General features: G+C 39.3%; 1 protein-coding gene across 1 annotated transcript; it reads left to right on the top strand.

Annotated features, from left to right (window-relative positions):
* DCAF13 (DDB1 and CUL4 associated factor 13) lies at positions 1-22,521 on the top strand. Its single transcript, XM_072327279.1, has 11 exons — positions 1-153; positions 490-689; positions 1,873-1,980; positions 4,450-4,539; positions 5,369-5,524; positions 6,200-6,277; positions 8,527-8,609; positions 10,546-10,710; positions 13,381-13,516; positions 21,282-21,445; positions 21,694-22,521. The coding sequence occupies exons 1-11, from the start codon at positions 84-86 to the stop codon at positions 21,779-21,781; spliced, it is 1,338 nt and encodes a 445-aa protein (XP_072183380.1). The 5' UTR covers positions 1-83; the 3' UTR covers positions 21,782-22,521.
* Positions 22,522-23,195: the final 674 nt, after the last annotated feature.

The following is a 23,195-nucleotide window of genomic DNA, read 5'->3' as shown; positions in this document are numbered from 1 at the left end:
GTCACGGGGAGGGGAAGGAGGCGGCTGTTGGGCGGCGGGGCGGAAGTGGGTTTGAGGCTCCGTGTGCGTGCTGGGAGGCGAGGATGCGGGTGAAGGTGCTGAGCCGCAATCCCGATGACTACGTGCGGGAGACGAAGCTGGACCTGCAGCGCGGTGAGAGCAGAGGGAGAGTGACAGAGGGGCGTGGGGAGGGCAGGGCACGAGAACCCGGCTGGGTCGCCACGTACTACTCGAGTGCTCCTGCGTTCTTCTTATGGCCGCAGGGTGGGAGCGCTTCGCTGTAATTCTTTCATTGTGGCTCGTCAGGTGTATCTGTATCGGCAGACACTGTGTGGCCCTTAGTGATGGATGTAAGAATCTCATTGTCCCAAAAAGCTTCCCCCCCCCCACCCCCCAGCAGGAAATTTAATGGGAAAAGCTTCATAATTCACTTCCCCTTGACCTACGTTTCTTATCACGTTCCTAATGTCGGTGTTGCTCTTCTTGCAGTTCCAAGAAACTATGACCCTGCACTGCATCCATTTGAGGTTGCACGTGAGTACACCAGAGCTCTGAATGCAACCAAGCTGGAGCGGGTGTTTGCGAAGCCTTTTCTAAGCTCACTTGATGGTCACAGAGATGGAGTTAATTGCATGGCCAAACACCCAAAGAGTTTGTCTACAGTGCTGTCTGGGGCATGCGATGGAGAGGTAAGCTGCACTTAGAAACTTCAATGAGAAGCTTCGTTTCTTGTTTTTCATCTTTAAATGCTCCCTACTTGCATTTCTTCAGTGTTTTTGTTTTGTTGCGGTATTACCTTTTGTTCAGATGTGACCTTCTGTCAGAAGGTGCTGTTTACCCAGTTTGGGACATTGTTCCTCAAGCTGTAGGTTGTGACCCCCCAGCACATACAGAGTTTCAAACAGCTTTAGGTAGCGGTTCTCAGCTGTGAGCAGCAGCTGTGAGGGTTCTTCAGACTGCAGCAGCAAATGTGGATGTTTGCAGTCTGTTTTTTGCTGTTCTGTACCCACATCTACTCCAAAGAAGGTGAACTGTTGCAGTCAGAAGGTTACATGAAGTCAGATAAGATGTGGGAAGGGACACACAATCAAAAGCTTTGTGGAAGGGTTTAGCATATTGTAAAGATACAAAGAAACCCTCTTTATTTGCTCAATAGTTTAAAAATATATAAACATTTTAATCAGAGGTACTTTAAGAGTCAGCTGTGTGGGGCGGGGGGGGGAAGTCTCCTGTCTTCTCTGTACTGCCTCACGCTCTTCTTCATTTGATAGCATTTGTATATTCTGGGTAGCTGGTTGCTTTCTGCCTCTTACAGGATGTACCCACATCATGAGGTGGTGTAGGGGAGATGAACCTTTAACCAGATTTCTTATCTTCTGGTTGAGCACCTGCAGTACTGAGTGCTGACAATACATAGAAATAGAGCTCCGCTGTTTCTTTTTTTCTAAATGGACCCAAATGTTCTCAAACTGAAATATTTGTGGAAGCTGGACATCTGTATAAAATGAACTGCAACAACTGGACTAAGAACACTTTCTTTTATGGAGGTTATTTCCTTGTATTTTTTACTTCAAAGGGGTGTTATTTGCTAAAATTGTCATTGCTGTTGTCTCTTAGCAAGAATTCTGGTTCAAAAGTAGGGGAATATACCAGTAAGGTAAGTGTACAGATGGGGTAAGAAGCAAAAATCTGCACTGTTGAGATTATTAATTCCCTTCTTGAAAAAAAACTTCAGCATTATGAAATCTGGCTTTTCCTCAAGCCAGCTGTGCCGTTTTGTTACAGCATGTGTGAGCTCTTGTACTTGAGTTATGGGCTGCAAGGGGAAAAAACCCTTAAGAACTCAAAGTGTATTTTTGCTTTTTTAAACAGGTTAGAATTTGGAACTTGACCAAACGACAGTGTATTCGTGCTTTACAAGCCCACGAAGGCTTTGTTCGAGGCATGTGTGCTCGTTTCTGTGGTACATCATTCTTTACTGTAAGTATTTTGTCTCTCCTAAATGCAGTCTGATGTCTACTGGAAAACAAACAGTGAACAGGCAACTTCTCTGCCATACAACACTTAAATATAAATAACTTCAGAACTGGAACTCATTTATTCAGTTTGTCTGTGAACGTGACAATTGCTTCTGATGGGGGAGGGGGGGAGCAGTGAATGGTTTTTGGTGCTGTGATATGGGTATAATTTGAGACTGTGGAAGAAATAAATACCAGATAATTGCTAGAGGGTGACCATCTAAATGGCATCTGGATAAGGAGTTAGAAGATATAGTTTAGTGATTTTCTGTAGGTATGGTAAAGGCAGGGCGGTTGGACTAGATGATCTTGTAGGTCCTTTCCAACCTTGTGATTCTAGGAAACTGTGGTACTATGATTCTAATTACAGTTTGAATAAACTAGCTTTTTTTAGAGCAACAAGTATCTTATATTCATTAGATGTACGAGTATTTACTTTTCTAAATATTTCTATAGTCTGTTGTTACAGATAGGCAGGTTAATTCAAGACGGTTTCCATTGGATAATTGCTTTCCATAAGGTTATGTAAGGCTTTATTCCTTTGTATCAATTTCATCTAATTGAGTTGCACGTAAGCTGTCTGAAAGTAGTGAGTCTTCCTGTTTGCATCAGAGCAATTCTGTGACGATAAAATACAATTAATTTTTCTAACACCGTAGAGTACTGTGGTTGTATATCTTATGAGCCTGACAAAAAACGAAATCACACGTCTCCTCCCACAGAACTATTTTAACTACTGCGTATTTATCTTTTCTGAAGGTAGATAGCAGGTTATGAGGACACTAGCTGTAGAGTTAGGAATGTCTTGGCACAAAATTATTAATGACTCCAACTTAAAATCTTGCTGTCAGTTGATCTTCCTGAAAATTGAGAGAGGGGAGGAAGAACCAGAAGTAGTACTGTCAGAAGATGAAGTTAAACTTGTATAGCTAACTTCTTTGGCCTGCTTCCCTGGCCCAGGTCATTGCAAGGTGATGGAGAAGGTTGTGGTGGCGTAATGAAAGAAGTATTGTGGTGTTAGGCACATGCAACTGGAGCAACTGAACTGAAGTGCCTTGTAACAGTTTACATGCTTGTCAAATTCTTCCCAAAAGATAATGTGGAGTTCAAGGTGCTGTCTGATTAAAAATCACATAGCCTGAAATAACTTGTCCTTTTTACAGCTTGCTCTTTCTCCTATTCAGCCCTGGAAGCATCTCCTTTAATAGTTGTAAAATATCCACAGTGACAGCTAGATCAAAGAGGTTTTTTGGTGGGGACAGTGTTTAAATAGTTTAAGTAAAACTTAGTTTAAAAATCTTAAAATGTTCTAGTCTTTAATCTTATGTTGCTTAAAAAGCAGCAAAAAGGAAATTGACTGCCTGTGGGAATTGGGCAGTGGTCTATGAGCAGCAGCCACCTTGGGAGTCAGCATCTTTCTCACCTTTTCTTATTCCTCTACCCCAGCTTTTATTGCTGATGTTATGTAGCACAGAATAACCGTCTGGCCAGTTCAGGTCAGCTGTCTTCCCCCCTAGTCTTCTTGCAGTCTTCTGCCCAGCTCTGGTCTTCTTTTAAAGCTGCCAACTGTGTTCTGGGCTGCAGATGGTTGTCTTTCCCTCTACTCAGCTCTTGTGAGACCCCATCTGGAGTACTGCATCCATGCCTGGGACCCCTAGTGCACAAAGGATGTGTCAAAGGTTGAGGGACCTGGGCTTTTCTAGCTTGGAGGAGAGAAGACAACAGGGAGACCTCATTGTTGCCTTCTGGTACTTGAAGGGAGCGTATAAGCAGGAAGGGGAATGGCTGTTTACAAGGGTGGATAGTGATGTGACAAGGGGAAATGGTTTTATACTGAGACAGGGGAGGTTTAGGTTGGATATTAGGAGAAGTTTTCCACTCAGAGGATGGTGATGCACTGGAACAGGTTGCCCAAGTAGGTTGTGGATGCCCCATCCCTGGAGGCATTCAAGGCCAGGCTGGATGTGGCTCTGGGCAGCCTGGTCTTGTTGTTGGCAACCCTGCACATAGCAGGGGGGTTGAAACTAGATGATCATTGTGGTCCTTTTCAACCGAGGCCATTCTATGGTTCTACTTGCTGATGGGAGTGTCAGTGATAATAACAGTGCAAGCACTGTAGCCAAAACATTGGTTCTGTCAGCACTGTTCTCACCACAAATCTGAAGCCTGGTACCACGTGAACTAGTGTGAAAAATGTTAACTTTATCCCAGCCAGACCTAGTACGTGTGCTCTATTAGTTTGTAGTGAAATATACAAGTGAAGCCAAGTGAAACCAATTTTCTTGCAGGTATAAAAGTGAATCGTGAATACAGAGTGCTTTATTTTTGTAAGTCTAGTTTGCAGAGTTCCCTGCATAAGTTGCGCAGACATCTGGTAAAATAAAACAATATATTATTGTAAAATCATGTGTCCTTTTTATACTCTTTCCAGGTTGGTGACGACAAAACTATAAAGCAATGGAAAATGGAGAGCCCAGGATATGGAGAAGAAGAAGAACCAATTCATACAATTCTTGGAAAGGTAGTGTAGCTGAGTATTGATTTTTTTCCCACATTTCATTTGAATTAAACTTGAACCAGTCCTCACCTTGCTTCTGAAAGGTGGGGGAGGAAAGAAAAAGGGTTGATATCACCTGTTATTGTAGTGTTGCAAAGAGATGGCATGGAATTTTTTTAATGGTGCTTTTGAAGTACTTTCCAAATTTTACTGTATTTATTGTAAGTGTAACTAGAGAGGAGTGTCTCAAATGTCAGCAGAGACTGCTTAGATCTATCTGTAGCAGTCGTCCCTCTCCTGGGAAATGGTCAGATCTTCCTGTAGTTGGTTTCTCTTCAGCTGTATGTTGTCAAAGCTTAAATCTTCATTGAATAATCTTCTGTTAATGTCAGATCTCTCAGCCCTTCAATACAAAATTCTGATTTATTTCTGACAAAAACAGATGAATAATGTTTACTTCAGCACCTTCAATTGTTAAGCTTATTTTAAGAATATTTAATGCTTTTTATAAATAGACAACTTGAAACTCTATGTCTGGTGGTTTTGTCTCACTTTTTAATTGAAAACTTGTACCCTTTAAATTCCCATTTGCTTTGAAGTTGGCTGTGCTATGTATGCCCACTTCACTGGAAGCTAGCAATAAATGCATGCATTTCTGTTTTGTAGACTGAAAAAGCTCAGAATGCCAGCCTTTTGTATAATGGTACTCCTAGTAAGACTCAGTTTCCAGCTGCAATGGTGACTTTGTTCTAAGTTATATAAAGGAATAAAAGCAGGACAGGTGTAACATGTAATGATCAGAAAACTTATGCAGTTGGTTTTGTAAGCTTTTGCTTTTTTTTCCCCTTTAAAGACAGTGTATACAGGAATTGATCACCACTGGAAGGATGCTGTTTTTGCCACCTGTGGCCAGCAAGTAGACATCTGGGATGAACAAAGGACCAGTCCCATGTGTTCTCTGACGTGGGGTTTTGATAGCATAAGCAGTGTAAAATTTAATCCGATTGAGGTAATTTTGTCTAAATAATGTTTTGGAAGTCAATATTTTTCTTGATAAGATCTAAACTGTCTTAATGTTATCTTTAACTGTTTTTTTTCCAAATGTAAATTTCATTATGTATTTTAACATAATATGTAGGGGGCTGTATACATGTATTTTCATGGACGAATTCTATTAGAAGGTGGTACTGCATATTTGTATCTTTTCATCCTTTTGATGGGGGAGAAAGAAAAAGAAAGAAAAGCAGGGAGGGCTCTGTTCTGCCTGCAGCTATACATGTCTGTATCTCAGTTACATGGCTTAGTATCTGTGAGGCTGTGGAGCCTTTATCTGTGGCAGTTCCTTGTGGCAGCAACTTTCCCTCTTGTGAGAGAACAACAGAGCCTGATCTTCTCCATCAGGTCCTGAAGAGCTGAAGCTGGCTGCATCGGTAGTTGAAGCCAAGTCTATGAGAAAGTGTGTTACTTATTGGGAGGGCTGGGTGGATTCTGAAATTTACTGGAAAAGCTATTTACAGTGTGCATAATTAGCTGCACACCAAGAATGGGAATATATTTACTTGATTGAAAGAAATTGGTATCTGACTACCAGTTCAGTGAAATAGAAATCTAATATTTGTTGTTGCCTACACTCTAGAAACTTATAGGAGGAAATACACACTGATGTATTTATTTGTTTATTCAGACGTACCTTTTGGGCAGCTGTGCTTCTGACAGAAATATTGTGCTGTACGATATGAGGCAATCAACTCCATTAAAGAAGGTATGTTCTTTTAGTTTCAACAGAAGCTTATGGCAGTAATAATCATACTGAATATGAAGTAGTCTAAGCAGTGCTGAAGGTAGAGAAAGCGAAGCTCTGGACTGTGATCTCACTGAGTTTTCATCTTTAATACCGAGTTTTTTAACTGAGTGTAGGGCAGATGGGGGCAGTGACAGAGCCTTTATTTGAGAAATAGGAACTACAGGAAAAGATATCAGAAGGAATTAACTCACCCCTCCCTGTAACAGCTTGGAGAAAGGGATGAGCTGAGGAATGTGACCCTCCCTGTTTGTACAGTTGTGCTGCAGAATAGAGAAGGGGTGGGCAGAAGAGGGTAACCCGTGCAGACTCAGATTGCATGGACGTAGGTTGGCTCCAGACCCCCCTGCTGCTCCAGGCACTCACGTACTCTTATAGCTCACTCATTGGTTCAGGCTGTGACCCTGGAATTCCACTGCACTGTGTTTGAGTAAATTTTGAAATTTAAACCGTGCAGACTTAGAAGAGCCTTTTCCTGCATTCAGACAGGCTGTCATGCTCACTCCATTGTAGTTCTTGATAAAGTGCCTGACCTGACAGCAATTTCACAATAAGAACTTTATGTTCTTGTATTGTGTTCTCTGTGTGATTTTTTTTTTTTTCTTTTCTTCTTCCTTGCCAGAAATAAACAAAGTAATTTCTAAGGCATTTTCTTTCCACCACTAGAGAGCCTCGCTCTGCATAAAGAGAAATCGCTTTGTTTTGTATGGAGACAAATTCTCCTCTATGTATGTAAACATTTCATAGCCAAGTTCTTGGAAGCTTCTTCATGCAGTCTTGTCACAATAAGGACTCTTTCTTATTTAATGACTAAGCATATCTACAATTGGTTAAAAGTTGCTACAGGTTTAGGTGCTTCTGAAATGCTATTATTGAAGTCTTCACAGTGATACGAATCACTCTCAAGTCAGGTTTCCATGCACAATGCCAGAGCTGTATAGAGGATCCTCTTCTTAGGCTCTCTTTTGGTTCCAAATGCCACTGCTGCAAGAAACTGAGTACTGTAAGTTGGGGTGAATAAATGATGATGCAAGATATGGAGCCTGGACTTTAATCAAACCTGACCCTGTTTGAAAAGAAGCTGAATTTCCTAGCAATATTAGAGCTACTTTGTGCTATGATTTAAAAGACTGATCTTACTTGTAGTCTGGTTCAGTTTTGTGTTCATTTTGCAGTGCCTGGAAAACTTGGACAGGGAAGATTAAAGAAACCTCTTAGATTGTTTTCTTCTGTAATATGTAAGGTCTATAATTTAAAGAACAATAATGGAATCTGAGCCAATTTTAGTGCACAGACTGCTGTAAACACAAGGCTTTTCAGTGGCATATCCTTTCAGTAAATTTCAGCTCTCAAAACTGAGGTCAGTTCAGACAGCTGATGATTGCATTCTACTCTGGATGCCTGTAATTTCTGGAAATTAGCAGTATTTTGCAGTACAAACTTCATATTGGGCAGAATAACGTCACCTAGGAAATGAGGATTTATGGAAGATGTGAGTCATGAGGATATGAACACACTCAAAGGTCACAATCTTTGATTTTTGTGTAGGTTCAGTCGAGGCTTTCACTATTACATTGTGCTCATTATTTAATAATTAGTAAAACTGTATTTTGCTATACATATATTATGATTTTTGATGTGGTAAGGGGAGAGCAGAAATGAGCTTGGAGTACCATGGCATGAAATACCCAAACTTCAGGATTTTCAAGTAGGATTATGGCTGCCTGCAGTATTATAGAAAATGTTGTGTTTGTTAATGAAGTGCCCTGTGACTATACATCAAAATGCTGTAATGGCTTTGCAGGTGCTGGTTCAGAGCATTAATTAATGACAATATCCTCTGAAATAACCATTTCATAAGCGTGTTTGTTTATACAGTGCTTAACTGTATACACTAATGTAACTGTAAATATGAAGTCACATTAAGATGATCCAGGTTTACGTGTTAGTTTCTGGATAAATGACTGATAAGAAGTACTTGCTTCCAAGATGACTTGCAAAGTAAAATTTAATTGCAGTGATTGTGTGATGAAGGGCAGGAAGTCTTGAGTTCCAATTCTAATGTTGCTAAATATGCATCCTCTCAAGTGTGTCTTCCATGCTTATGTATATAGAAAGTGTTTGCTTATCTCTTGTGGTATGAGAAGCTTTAAAATATAACCAGTATTTTACTGTCTACAACAAGGTACCAATGTGTGAATATCTTTCAGGTTATCTTGAAGATGAGGACAAATACACTGTGTTGGAACCCCATGGAAGCTTTCATTTTTACAGCAGCAAATGAAGATTACAAGTAAGTGTTATCTTGTTTGTTGATAATCCTGCTCATGGTATTTTTCAGTCTGTTAGTGATTTATTATCATGTTAAAATACATTAAAACAAACAAACAAAAAGGCCTGTAAGTTTGTACCACTAAAGCAGTAACATAGCGAACTGTAAACTCAATGACTTACAAAGGAGAAAAGCCACAAAGCAGAATAAACCCCACAATAGGTAGTAGACTGCCTCTGCCTCTTCCAGGCAGCCTGTGCAATTTACAGAAGTGCAGTTTAACCTTTGCAAGCATAATTTACAGTAGGACCTGGAAGGGAAATAATATTGGTCCAGTCTGAGGCAATCAATGTGAGTGTTTATTTTCTTACCAGCTCTTGTGAAGCTTGATATATTGTACCAATCGGCTATTTTGACGAGAACATCTCTTAAAATTAATCTGTTGTGAAACGGTTCCAAAGACTGCAGTACTTACCCTTTCAGTTTCTCAGAGCTGTTTTGTACTTCTGGGCGATACTATTCCTGTGAATAGCTAATCTGGTATTGAGAAAGCTGCCTCTTCAAAACTAGGCCACTGCAAAATGTGCTCTGTATCCTTTTTTTCCAGGAAGTCAGTGATCTAACAATAGATCATTGCTTTCTTTTAGAACATAGGATTTTCTATTGCTTATCTTAAGGCTGTTTTCCTAAGGAGATAGAATCTGTCCTGGACCTTAAAAATTGACATTGTATTGAATGTATTGCTTTTCACCTGTTTCGGTTATGGTGTTGTAAGGCTATCTAATCCATTTATTCATCATTGTTTTCCCCACAGTAAGTTAAATTTGGTAGCTGTTCATGTTAGGGGAAATTCTCCTCTTGCCAACTATGCACAGTGGCAAACATGTATATCAACAACACACATGAAGTGTTAGCTGATTACATGGAGTAGCAGTTTTGAATGTGATGCTAGCATACTTTTTCTTGGAGAATTCAGGAGCAGAAAGTATAGTTGCCAGTAAGTAATTGAGTAAGAGACATTGAATTAATTCCAGCTATGCATTTATCTGTTGGAAGGAGGATGGAAAGCTTAATGCTAAATTAAAGAATTTTAATATAGTAGTTCTACCAAATAGTATACTTGAAACTAATTTCATTAAATGCTTTGTCTGTAAAGTACCTTTAGTTACTGTTACTGGGCAAATAAGTGATGTATGCAGTTATTACACCTTACTATGTATCAGCAGGTTTTGGTGATTCACTGGAGTATAGGTAAGCCTCAGCTGCTCTGCCTGAGCTCTAAAGTGCTAAACAGCAAACCAGCTGTGGCCCACCAGCATGTTCATTTTCACTTTTACAGGCAGTGTACATGGTGCAGGTCTTTGGCTCTGCTGACGTAGCATCTCTTTGTGCTGAAGGACCAAGCTTTGCTTGGATTCCTACAGACAGTGCTTGTCTGGTACAAATACAACTAGGCTATAGGAAGGGGTGCCAGCCAAATGGGAGTTTCCCCATATTCAAATCTCCTAGTAATTCAGTGTCTGTTGTAGAAGTCTAGAAACCAAGGAGTTGACGGGCTTGCCATAATGAGGATAACTGATTGAGAAGTGCTTGTCTGAGTTTACATGATGCATCTGAGGAGGGAGCTAAGGACAGTGTGGTAGTTGGAGAAATAGGCCAAGTCAGTGGCCTGGGAATGGATGCTGTAGGGAGTGGTAGAGATCTTTGTTATCTGAGAGTGAGCAAAACACCAACGTCTGGTTCAGTAACTAAAGCCTCTGGTTAGTAAGCTTTTTTTTCCCTCCAGGCTCTAAGCACTGCATCATTCTTTCATTTGTTACTTGCAGTTTTAAAGAATTCTGTCTGCAGTTCAGTCTCTCTTCGGGTTTGGTTTGTGTATGATTAAAGCAGTTGTTCAGCAAAAATGAACTGTTCACTTTGGAGTTGTTTGGTTATTAAGCTGATGTTTATTTTACAGCTTATATACTTTTGATATGCGTTTCCTTACATCACCTGTGGTGGTGCATATGGATCACGTGTCTGCTGTTCTTGATGTGGATTATTCACCCACTGGGAAAGAATTTGTTTCTGCCAGCTTCGATAAGTCGGTCCGCATTTTTCCTGCAGACAAAGGTCACAGCAGGTGAGTGACTTTACAGCTCTCTGTCCAGCTCTCCTCCACCTCAGAGACCTCCCTCAGTAATCCTCAAAAGTTCTTCATTCCCATTTTCACTGAGGAATTCACTTGCTGTGGATGTTAAGTCTTACTCTGTATACAACTTGACACTAACAGGTCATGTAAGCAGCAGCTAATTCTGGAGTGTGTCTTAGAATTGAACTTGTATTTAACAAGTAGTGGTAGATTAGCTATCTTGTATTAAAGTTACAGTGGACTCTTATGGGTACAATTTCTGAATTATGTTATATTTGGCTTTTTTTCTTCTGTTTTTGTTTTCTGCTACAAAAGTATCCAGGGTGTGGAGGCTATATGTCTAAGAGAATATTACTTATAAAGAAGACCTGCTTCCATTGCTGTGTGTGATGTGATACTGCTTATTGCATACAAATTGATCTTTTCCCCTGTGCATACTTTACTAATTTGTACTCTTTTTTTCTGTGGAAGCTTTCCAAGATGGAGCATCAGTTCTGAATTACTGCTCTTATGTGTACTCATTTGTTTTTTGTTTTACCAAGATCAATCTCCTTTTCTTTCACTGTATGTCTGTCTATGGTGTTTATAGGTCACTTTGTACTGTATGTGTCACCACCAAAGTTCACAGTGCCTTACAATATTGTAGCATTTGGTTTTCCAGCAATGTCTTCATCCTGTATGGATGACTGGTAAAGATGTTGTGAAAATCACTGTCACATAGATTCCCAGGGATAGGATGTTTCTGTGATCTAATTCTGTGCACTTTAGTACGTAGCATTCATACTTTGTTAACCAGGTTTTTAGCCATATGACAATGTTGTGAATACAGTTCAGTCTGAATTAGACTTTCATGTGATATTTCGTAAAGCAATGTTTTAAATATTTTGCTGAAGTTCAGATAGAATCTGTCTCTTTATTTTCTTTTTCAATTTGATGAAAATCAAAGCAAGTTATCAGGATGATCTGGTATTATTTACTCTTCATAAACATACCTCCATTATTCTCTGTCAGCCTTTTGGCTTTCTGTCCCTTCTTTATTCTTTTACTTGCCTTCCAATGCCTACCGCCCTTCATCTTGTCCCCAGGATGGTTTAAGTTTCAGGTGGTGTAGAGAGGTTGGGAAGTGCTGAATATTAATCGAGAGGACTATTTTTATTATGGATTGATGTAGTTTTGTATATATATATATATATATAGGGGATGTTTTTATTTTCCTTAATAACTAATCTATAAGTAGTTTTAATTTCCCACATTGCAAAACTGTTTTAAATGTAGTTAGACACTGTAGTTACTTTTGGTTTTTTATTCTTTTTAAAATTTACTTACTTCTACTTCTGCATTATTAAGCAGCGTGGTTAAAATCTGTGCTTCCCAGATTTTCTGTGCTGTGAAATGTTCATGAAAGGGGTGATAGGCAGAGTTAAATCATGCCGCTAAAAGAAGTGAGCAGATCCCATAATGCAGCAGTAAGGGCACAAAAGGCTTTATTCCATGTTACAGCAGATTGTTAATAGGGAAGAATTTTTTCCTCACTCTCTTTCCTTGTTTCATTTTTTCTCTCCTTTCCTCTCTTTTGACTGCTGTAAATCCTAGTGGGGAATAGCCTTACAAATGATGAACTTAGCCTTGTATAAACTGACTGGGGCATTCCTGGACAATTAAAATTCATTAAGAGCTGCACTTTTTGGGAACTGCGTAGTTGAAATAAATCCTATAGTGTGACAAAAGATCTCCTAACAGAATGTCTGATCCCTCTTGGAAAATGGGTGGCACTTAAAGGTATTTGTGAGTTCCTGTTCCCACAGACTTTTGATCTTTCACCAGACTGAAATTGACTGAAATTTCACTGCTCTGTATTTAAAGCAAACAAAAACCCCCAAAGTTGAATAGCCGCAAGAAGTAATATGTATGAGGAAGTTGATTTAAATTCAGTAAGTGGAACCTGATGTCCGTGTGAGTTTTTTCAGTGACGTATCCAGGTTATTTGGCCATCTGCTTTTGTGTTTTTCCTTTCTCTAAAAATGAATTGAATAAGTTGTGGTGACAGCAAGAGAGGAGACAAAGGCTGAAAATTCAGGAAAGAAGGGAAAAATACTTAATTCCTCAAAGGTGAATGAAAAAAGAGCGTTACTGAGCCAAACAGTAAAATGAGAATAAATACAGGAATGGTTATGGAAATGCATACGTGCTTACACAGTATTAAACCTTAATGTCAGTAAAACCTGATGTAAGCATCAGTGTTTTCTGAAGGTAATTGTTCGGTCCTTTGTGGTGTCCCTGTAGTGTAGAGCATTGTTTGAATGTTAATTAATTGATGGTTGAGGTTATTAAGGCTTACTTAAGGTGATATATCGATTATATGTTTTTTCTCACACTTCCTGCCCTGGTCAAGCTCAGTCTCGTTTTTCATGGCTCCTGAATATTGTTTTTATATTTCTCTTCTGTCACTACTTATATTCTCCTTTTAAAAATAACTGGGTAGAGCAAAGAGGATGGTCTCAGCTGCAGTGCATGGCTGACGAGCCAGAGGGGTGGGTAGTAGGGCGTGGAAAACCATTTTAAAACAAAGAGTAAAAATATATTCTTTCTTGAACAGAAAATTCTATTTGAAAGGCAACACCGCCAGGAAAAGAGATAATAAAATGTTTCTTTTTACTTTAGAGAGGTATATCATACAAAGCGAATGCAGCACGTCATCACTGTAAAATGGACTTCAGATAACAAATATATTCTGTGTGGCTCAGATGAGATGAATATTCGTCTGTGGAAGGCCAATGCTTCTGAAAAACTGGGAGTGGTAAGAGACTTGTTTCTTTTTTGTTATCACAAGGCAGGATGTTTGAGGGTGGGTTTTTTGTTGTTACGACAGCTGGTAACCTGTTTAACTTCTAACTTTATTTCTAAAGGGAAAATGTAAAGTCAGAGCATAACGCTTGTATTTAATTTGAAAACTGATGTGTGGAATACGGTGCTTCCTGTTTACTGTGGCTTTTAGTAGGATTAAATGCATTTTTATTGCTACACAAGGTAATTTTCATCTTGTTTAATTTTAACTGTAATAATGAGTTCTAACTAAAGTTTTTTTTCTTGATGCTACAGGTGAGTATTCATAACTTTGCACTAAAAGCAATATATTTGAGTTTGCATATGTAAGCGTGTCTACTGAAGCCTAAGCTTATAAAGCTTATAAGAAATTGGACCTGACTGATTTATGCTGCAAATAAACTGTCTTACAGTGCATAACTGGTCATTAGCTTATGTAGCTCTCAAATATAAAGTTGATGAGCTAGTCTGAAGTCTGTTTAATACAATATAGTCAGTTTGGTTGAAGCCTTCCTTGTAAGAGCAGACTTCAGTCTAAATTGTTGCATGTCTTTTCAGTTACTCTTGTTCAAGTGTTTATTAGTAGACAAGGCCAAAATGTTTTATTACAGTTACCACTTGCATATATCCATCCACGCAACTGAATTAAAGTACCGACTATTGACTTTAGAGAATGAATTTGATGCTTTGTCTACTGGGAGTAACGTCTTCACGTAGCTTTATATTGTTAGGGTACCTTGGGGGTGCTTACATTGCATTTTTCTGAGCTCATCAGAAAAAGCAAAACTGTCAAGTAATTCTTGGAGGAATTCCGACTTGATCTTGTAAATGACTGAGGGGGGAGGAGAGGAAAGCTGGAACTCAGGGAAGAATATTGTACTGTTAAAGGGACAGATCTGTTCCATAGCTCTGTGTGGGAGGAATGCTAAAGTGATAATGTCTGCAGGGAGGGAAGTGAATCTGGGAGGGCTGGTGGGTCAGTGGGAGCACTGAGAGTGCTGGGGCTGCAGTGTGGAATGGGAAAGGCTGTGAGCTGCTGTGCACTGGGTAAGACTGTATATGGAGCAGTGCAGCTGAAATGAGCATGTCTTTAACCATAGCTCAACATAGGCATTCAGAAGGCTTGTTATTTTTCTCATGCTTGCTATAAAGCAATGGGGGAAAAAAGGCTTTGTACCCTGTACGGCATTTGTGGTTACAAGCTGTTAGATTTAAGTTGGATTTCTATAATGGACTAACTCTGTGTTTAGGATGCTGGGTTATTTTTTTTTCCTGTTCTGAGCTGATTCTTGGGATTTTTCCAAGTAGTGCTTTAGTAAAATATTCAATATGTAAATATCAGCCCTGTACTTGTGAATCTCGAGGGCTTTACAGAGCTTGTTCTGGGCTTTTTGATATGAGTTTTGTGTTGAATTTGCTTAGATGGTGCAGAGTTGGGCAGACAAGTTACCTGTTTTTTTTCTGTTGGTGTATGAGTAGGCTCACAGGAACAACCTTTTCACCTTTTTACAGGGTTAGCTGAAGTTTTCTCTCATTAATCACAGTCTTCATAGTTAATACAGAAGGACCGTTCTGTCTCACTAACATGCTGTTCAAGAACAGAATAATCTGTGGTATTTTTACCACGCATCTGTAATCTTTTTGTGATGGACAAGTGGGTAAAAAGAATGTCAAAATAGTATTTTTGTATAGAATGATTACTTATATATTAAAACAAAAACAAAAAAATGCAATCTGTTGACTACTAGATAACATTGGCTCCTTCCTATTGCAGAATAAGGATAATTTGCTCTTAGAAGTATGTGCAAAATTGCTTAGAGTTGGAGAATCATCAGTGTTGGAAAAGACCTCTAAGGTCCACCAGTCCAACTGTCCACACATCACCAGTATTTCTCACTTAAACCATGTCCTTCAGTGCAACATCTGAATGTTTCTTGAACACTTCCAGGGACTTCTGCATCACAGGAGTATTATATACTAAATGGACTACATTGCTGTTGTCATTTACTTGTGTACTTGGACATTCTGCTCTCTTCTGTAGCATTTGCATCTGTGAGAATTGGCTATGGATGGGTCTGGAAGAGGTACTGCTGGTTTTTGACTGTCAGGTGCTAGGTTTGTTCTGCACATTAATGCTCTTGTGCTCTTTGACCTGACTGAATCCTACACGTAATAGGCTGTGCCTGTTTTTTCTGTTTTTAAGTACATCGCTGCTGTTTGACATACCTCTGGGAGGCTGCACGTAGGGTTCAGTTCTGCTTATGTGGGATCATATGAATATAGCTTTTTAGCTTGCATATTTAGGGGTTTGTAAGCACTTCTGACAAATCTTCAGCCTTCAACCACAGAGACTACAAAGTCAGTAGTTATCTGTAACGTGTAGAATAAGTTGCATGTTGTTTTCCTTCTTTTACTTTTTAATTATCTGAAACTAAAATTATCCCATCGTTTTGAATACGCAGCTTGTTACCTTGCAATATCAAAAGACATTTTAAGAAAGCAAAACTATTCAGGGGAACTTCAAAGGAGCAGGGAGATTATGTAGAACTGCTCTCGTTTCAGATAGATGACACTACTGAACTTACAGAAATTATGTTATAATAAAAAGTGATGATGTTTCACAGCCCTGTATCTCGTGTGGAGGCATGCTCAATCATTATGTTGTTGAAGCCTTGAATTTAATGAATTATAGAATATTGCAGTAGTTACTGTCTGGAGCTGCTGGAGAAATGCATGGGAGCACTATGAAATCTTATTTTTCACGTGCTCAGAGATTGTTTATAGGTGTGAAGACTTAAGGTGGAGACTTTATGGCTTATCACGTTCTTGGATGTAACTTTGGATGCAGGCAACAGTATTAATCCTTGTCTGTCTAGCTTGGTTGTTTCTGACTTTGTGTTGCAGGTGTTAATGGCTATTTATCAGATTCCACTGTTTCTCTTTAGCACCTGCTCTTTGTTTGTTGGAGGACTGGTGTTCTTATCTTCACAGACATATGCTTGCTTGGTTTATAAACGTCCAGTTCTTCCATAGTCTGTGCCTATTTTTTGAACATTTCAAATATTCAAGCTGAACATTCAGTAATTCTGTCGGAAGTGTCAGAATGTGTCTTAAATGCTTAGTTGCTTGGTCTGCTATTTTTCTTAGCTGAGAAGATTTGATTGAATGACTCATCCAAAGGTCACTGTGTTTCTGATATAATGCCAGCATCTTGAATACTTGGTATTTTGAGATGGATTTTTTTTGGGGGGTGTAGGGGGTGGTAACCAACTTCCTGCAAGAGAAATGGAAATGGTAATCATCCAACATTGTTTTGTTTGGGTGCTTATTCTTACTGGGAACCTAGCAGTGCTGAAACAAGGGAGTTAGGCTGAATACGGTATTTGGGTTGTGACTGATGAACATTAATCCAGTTGGAGAGTTGTACTTTCTGAACAGTGGCTACCCTAGCAGTCATCAGTTCTGACAAGCATGTTTCTTTTTGGTTTTAATGTATTTGGCATTGCACTCATTATTTAAAATCAGTGAAACACTGAAGTAAGAGCCCAGGTCTCTTAAGGAGCCAGAGGCGTGCTGTCTCCACTCCACTAACAATGAAGTCTGCATGGCTTTTTATGCAGGGGTAACAAACCCAAATCTTTCTGTTGAGACAATTGCAGAAGTTGCTTTAAAAATAATCTGCAATGTTGTTTTTTTTTTTTAATTATTATTTAATAAACATTGCTTTTGGTTTTTGTTTTCCCATTAACAGTGTGAAGGCAAATGAGATTTCAGAGGCTTTATTTTTAAAGCAGTAACCGTCTCTCTCTGCAAGTCCTGAATTGAAAGCCCCAATGTAACAAGAGCTTTAGGGGACTGCAAACTGTTCAAGTACTGTACGTAAAGTGTGATGAGTTAATGTGAGGCCTTTGTGCCTGAAGTCTTGGGGGGGTCGGGATTTCTGAAAAGGGGTGTACCTTTGGATTAGAGGAAAAGAATGAAAAAGATCCTAGCCAGAAGACTGGGAAAGCAATGATGGAGTAAGTTTCAATTAATAAAACAGAATGTATATAATTAATACGAAGAAGGAGACGGCTCATTTCTTTCACTGTGATTCAAAAAAGAACAGTCAGCAGAAGATGAAGTTGTGTTGTTCTTCAGTACACTGACACAGAACAGTTTTTTGTGTTGATGTGTGTAAATGTCAGTAGCGTTACTTCTGTGCCTGATAGCTGCAGTATTTGGCTCATGAACATATACAGAATAGCTGAGAATTAGACAGAGTGCTGGACCATTGGAGAGGGAAACTTGGTGCTTGGGAATGATTTGTATCTCAGTAAGCATAAAAGTAGCATGAGAAGTGAATGTAACAGAAGCAGAACAGAGGTTTTATGTGTTCTTACAAGATGCAGAAATAACAGCTTTTGAGTAAGGACTGAATAAGATTGGAGAAAGTACAATTAAAAGTCTTGGTTTTAGTCTAGCAATGAGCATAAGCAGGAGAGCATCATCAAACAGTCCAAGTAATTGTATATCCCTTCAGCCTCCCTCTGGTATACGGTTCTGTTTTGTGAGATGGGGCCGGTAACAAGAAGCACCAGATATAGTGTGACAGGGCGTTCTCTTCAGAGTGATCTTCCTTTGTGACTCAGTGCACATGTGCACCTCTAGCTACGATTCTGTGCTCTTCACTTCTACATAACCTTTCCTTTCTGTTGTCCTTTTAGGTGTTAAGAAGCTGTGAGGTTTTGATTAGAGGAAATAATGAGTAGTGAACTTAATAGCAATCGATTCAAAAGAGTATTTGCAGCAGAGCAGTGGAGGAATTACAAATAACAACAAACTACAGGGTGGAGAATTGCTGGGATGTGTTTGCATTCCAAAAATGTTTCACCTGTGCTCTATCTGCCCTAACTTAGAAGACAACCTGGACAGGATAGATAAACAGCAATTTCCTATTCCCCTGCTGAATTAGAGGAGAGTAATAGCGCAGTTTTTAAATGCTGTGTGGTAGAAATACACAGACTTTAAAGAGTATGATCTGTTAAAGGTGATTTTAGCTCTGCAGTCAGGGCTCTGGAAAAATGCTTACCTTCCTTCTGCATGGAGGGATCAGGAAATAACCAGCCCCTGTCATCTGGAGGGGGAAAAGAGGGCATAGACACTTTACTGAAGCACATATTTTCCTCTTGTTGGCAGCTCGCACTTCAGAGCTCTTCCTCCCTCTTGTCATTGTGTTTGCTGTGTAGCCGCGCTCTTGTAGCAGCACACATCAGTTGCCTTGCATACACATGATTTCTTCACAGGGGAATTGGACGTTCACTTCAGGATATATGGAAAAAGGGTTGTAAGTCAACTGAATGAGTCTTTCACTGATGATATAGAAATCCCAATTTTGTTTTTATACTCAGTGTTTTAGTCCCTGTAAACAAAATCTCAGATCCCATTTCCTTGTGCTGCTGCCTTCGTGGCATCTTCCTCGGCTCAAAGCATTATGGAAAGTAATGGTGTTTTCTTCAACTGTCCAGGATGGCCTTTCCAAGAGAGAACTGGAATTTGGCACCTTACTTCAGTCTGCCTTCTTGGCTTGCTTATGTTTTTGGCAAATAGGAACTTGTCACTAACATGGGTTTTTTTTTCCCCCCTTTGTTTTCCTTAAGTCATCATGTAGACGCATAGCCTGGCATATTAGGCATTGACATTCAGTAACTGAGTGCCAGGACACCAGCTAGGTGCATTTCTAGAAGCTATATTTCACATAAAGATGGGAAGAGACTTGGGCATAAACACTGTTTAATCTATATTAATTTTTTAAATAAGATATCCTGGGTGTAACTTCAATCTAGAGATTAACCTCTTGTCTGCAGAATCAACGGAGTTGCACTAAATCAGCAGCATTTTGCTCTTCTTAAATTAAAAATAATAATAATAATTGAATTTAATTAAAATAAAAGCTCTTTGATTTTGATTCTGTTGGCAGTTTTTGGGAACACCTGGGACTTGCTGAGAGAGAACCAACTCTTGAGGCTGGCTCACCAGAATGAATTTTGCTAAAGAGAGTGGCTTTATTATGTTGGAGTTGAGGAATGTATTCACCTGCAGTTAGAGAGGTTATGATCCATGTAAGTAAAGCAGAAGGATTTCATTGTGTGAATAAGATGGTGTGGACTGGCAGAGGTTAAGAGTTAATACTGTGATACTTGAGTAAGAATTCTGAGTGATGAGCAGCTCACCATCTGATTCCTGCTTTGCTTGTTGTCCCAGAAGAGGAACTGCCTTGCCATATTTTTGAGTACTCGCTATCAGACTGTTAGTGGTATTTTTGAACTAAATTGTATGCGTATAAGATATACCCAGAAGTTATGCAGCAAGACAGAAGTCACTTTTAAAGGTGACCTCTGGGGTAGAGAAGAAGTAGCCAATTACTGATTTCAAAAGGGGGAAAAACAAGTATGCTCCATAATATAGGGGAAAATCCCAGGTTTGTTTGTTTGTTTTTTGTGTAATAAACTGGGGAAGGGTTTGTTGTCATTCCGGCTTTTGTGTGTGTTTGTCTGAAAGTCAGGTTCTGTTTTCTCTTCAGAAAGTAAGAAATTAATGAAACTAAATCTACTGCAGAGACAAATTAACAGAACTCTGAACTACCGCTTTGTCTGTAAGACTTCAGGTGCAGTTAGTGGTAGATTCAGTGCATGGGGAAGGGTAAAAGATTTGTGCTGCTGCTTGTTTGAGAATACAAAAGGACTTTAGATGTCTGAAACAGTGGAGCTCTGTAGCATCTTTGCAAAATAGAGGTAGGAAGGAGAAAATAGGGTTTGTTACAGCAGCATATCTACAGTCTAAGTGACTTGTGCAGTAGCAGGCCTTTCTTCATACATTTTCACTTGGTGTTGTGGTTCAAGTCTGAAAACTGGACTGAAACTCCCAGAGATTCATACAAATCCACAATACTTAGAAACTGCTATTCCTCATGAAGCAGTGCATGCTTTAATCAGACACACCATGCACAGTTGCTCCTTTTAGTAAACAAGGACCAGGACCAGAGGAAGCAGGCCTAGTTTAAGAAATCCTCCAGACGTTGTCTGCAAGAAAGACATCTCTCACTTTCAGTGTTGTTGATGGTGGCTTAGACATAATTGTGAATGTGGGTACAATTTATGTCTTTTTGGGGTAATAGTAGTGTTCCTGTATTTCATGTTTGTGATACTAAAATATTTTTATCCCTGTGATGAAAGCTGGAATGCCCTTTGTGCCATACAGGCAAGCTAATACTTAAAATCTCATATGCAATGTGCTTCCTAATGGATCAAGGCACCATATGAGGTTTTGGCCACATAAAGATCTGTCTGTAAAGCGGATCACGAAGACAGTTCCTCTACAGCATTTGTATTTATACTGACTTGTGATTAAAAAGCTATGGATCTTAGTTTCACAGCAGAAGTTATACTGGTTAGGAAAACAGCAGACTGAGCAAGGAAGTTTTACTGTATCAGTCTTTATCTATCCTTCCTTTCTTGTCTATAGCACATTAAAATTTTGTTTTGGGGAGAGTTCAGTTCTTTCTCTGAACTTTGAATCTGTGATGTTTTATGCTTGAACAATGAGTCGCCATTGAAGCTGTCGGTTTTTATATTTATGTACCATAATTCTTAAGTTTCTGTGCTTGTAGCCATTTGAATTAAAAGTTCAAATTGGGCTTTGTAGAGAAATTCTGGAGTTAAGTCCATGTTCTTTATATGTTTGTATTGTTTTCCTTGTAGCTTGCGCCACGGGAGAAGGCAGCTATGAATTACAATCAGAAGTTGAAGGAGAAGTTCCAGCATCACCCACAGATCAAACGCATCGCTCGACACCGTCACTTGCCTAAGAGTATCTATTGCCAAATCAAGGAACAGCGTATCATGAGAGAAGCTCGCCGTCGGAAGTATGGCATCCTCTTCCACCTTTGTTTTCTCTTTGTTTTAACAAGATGCATCACCACAGTGCTGTGGCAGCGGTGTATGGGAGTGTGTGAGAGGGAGCAAGTATGAACTACTTCTAGCATCTGAAAAGGGATTGTGAATCAGTGGATTGATTAATCTTTGGTTGTAAGAAAGACACGGACAAGTGTCAGTATCAACAAGGACTTTGTGCTGACTAACTGAACTGTGTTTTTCTGCTTTCTGTTTCTAGGGAGTTGAACCGTCGTAAGCACAGCAAACCAGGATCTGTGCCAGTGGTGGCAGAGAAGAAGAAACATGTTGTGGCAGTAGTGCAATAATTGTTTTCATATGTACAGAATGTCACAATGAAAGAAAATATCGCTGTTGAATGAATCCACTATACAAAATTTTATGGGCATGGGTAAGACAAGTCTATGGGCTCCAAAGATGTTGCTTTTCTTTCAAGCATAAACTTGTTCCGATTTGTCAAGTCATTGCCTGCTTTGGCTAGTTGTAAGAATTGGCCCTGGAATCGTTTATTACCAGTGTGATGTTACTGCCCTAACTCTGCATTTCAGTGGAGCTTCTGATATAAGCTGATATCCTACACCAGCAATCAAGCTATCAGTAGTCCAAGTCCTACCCTCTGATACCATTACTGCAAAAGAAGAGTGAAATTGATACAGATTTTTTGAGAGGCAAATAACTATTCCTTATATTAGAACCATAAAGCCAGTTGTCCTTAGGCAGATTTTTAACAGAAACCTAGTAAAATAAACAAGTGACCTGAATTCAATGGAGTAGATCTTGATTATTCCAGCTGGCAAATGTTCTGCTTCATATTTGCTGCAGCGCAATATATTGTTTCCCTTTTACATGAAAGGACCTCTCTAAAAACAGGTGTTGTTTTGTTCTGCTCTCAACTATTGTTATATGACTTGACATAATTTCAAAGACTGCTGAAGTTACTAATGTTAATAAGAGCATAGTTGAATAAATCTTTTTTACCTTGAATGAAACTTAAGTCTCATATTTGAAGTTTATATTTAAATAAATAAAAGCTTTACATTCCCCAAGGTACCAGTAGCCCAGAGGTTTTTGTTTGCTTGTTTGTTTTGAGTGGGAAATGCGTCTCTTCCAGTGAGGCAGATAGGCTTTTTGCTAGAGTTACTGGGGTACTCAGAAAACTTCTGGGATTTACTGAGTCTTTTACTCTGTAACCCTCCTGTAGAAACATGAGATATTTAGTGGCCATAAATGTTGCTTAGCATTTTCCATGCAAAAGGTTTTACAGCCTTTTACTGCTGTGTGCAGTCAGTAACTGCTTTTCTTCCAGCCTTCTGAGTTTAGGCACAAAAGTTATTTATGAATTCATTTATAATAGCTTAAGTTTTTTTCCTCTTTGCCATTTTGAGTGCTTTTTGGTTTTGTTTGTTTCATATACCTGCTGGTCCCAGCATCCAGAGGTGTTTGTGGTTTTTACTCTTTCACTTGGGCAGGGTTCTTGGGTCGTCATGATAAAGTGATGGCTGCTTGGTGATAAGAGCCCATTATGTATCCTTTGCTGTCTGGATCTCTTACCTTATGGGGCAACGCAGGAAGAGATGCAGATCTGAAGAGCTATAAGTAGGATGATGAGAAGCAGTAGAACAGATCAGGGAATAGACTGATGTTGGCTGAGTGCCTGCTGTACTAATACAGTGTGCTCTGTGCCAAATAGTTTATTTCCTTCCTGAAACATTGAGAAAATTG

Source organism: Excalfactoria chinensis, chromosome 2 (genome assembly GCF_039878825.1).
Source record: "Excalfactoria chinensis isolate bCotChi1 chromosome 2, bCotChi1.hap2, whole genome shotgun sequence".
Classification (NCBI taxonomy): domain Eukaryota; kingdom Metazoa; phylum Chordata; class Aves; order Galliformes; family Phasianidae; genus Excalfactoria; species Excalfactoria chinensis.
The sequence above is the reverse complement of the archived record's forward strand: the minus strand, read 5'-3'. Positions and strand labels throughout refer to the sequence as shown.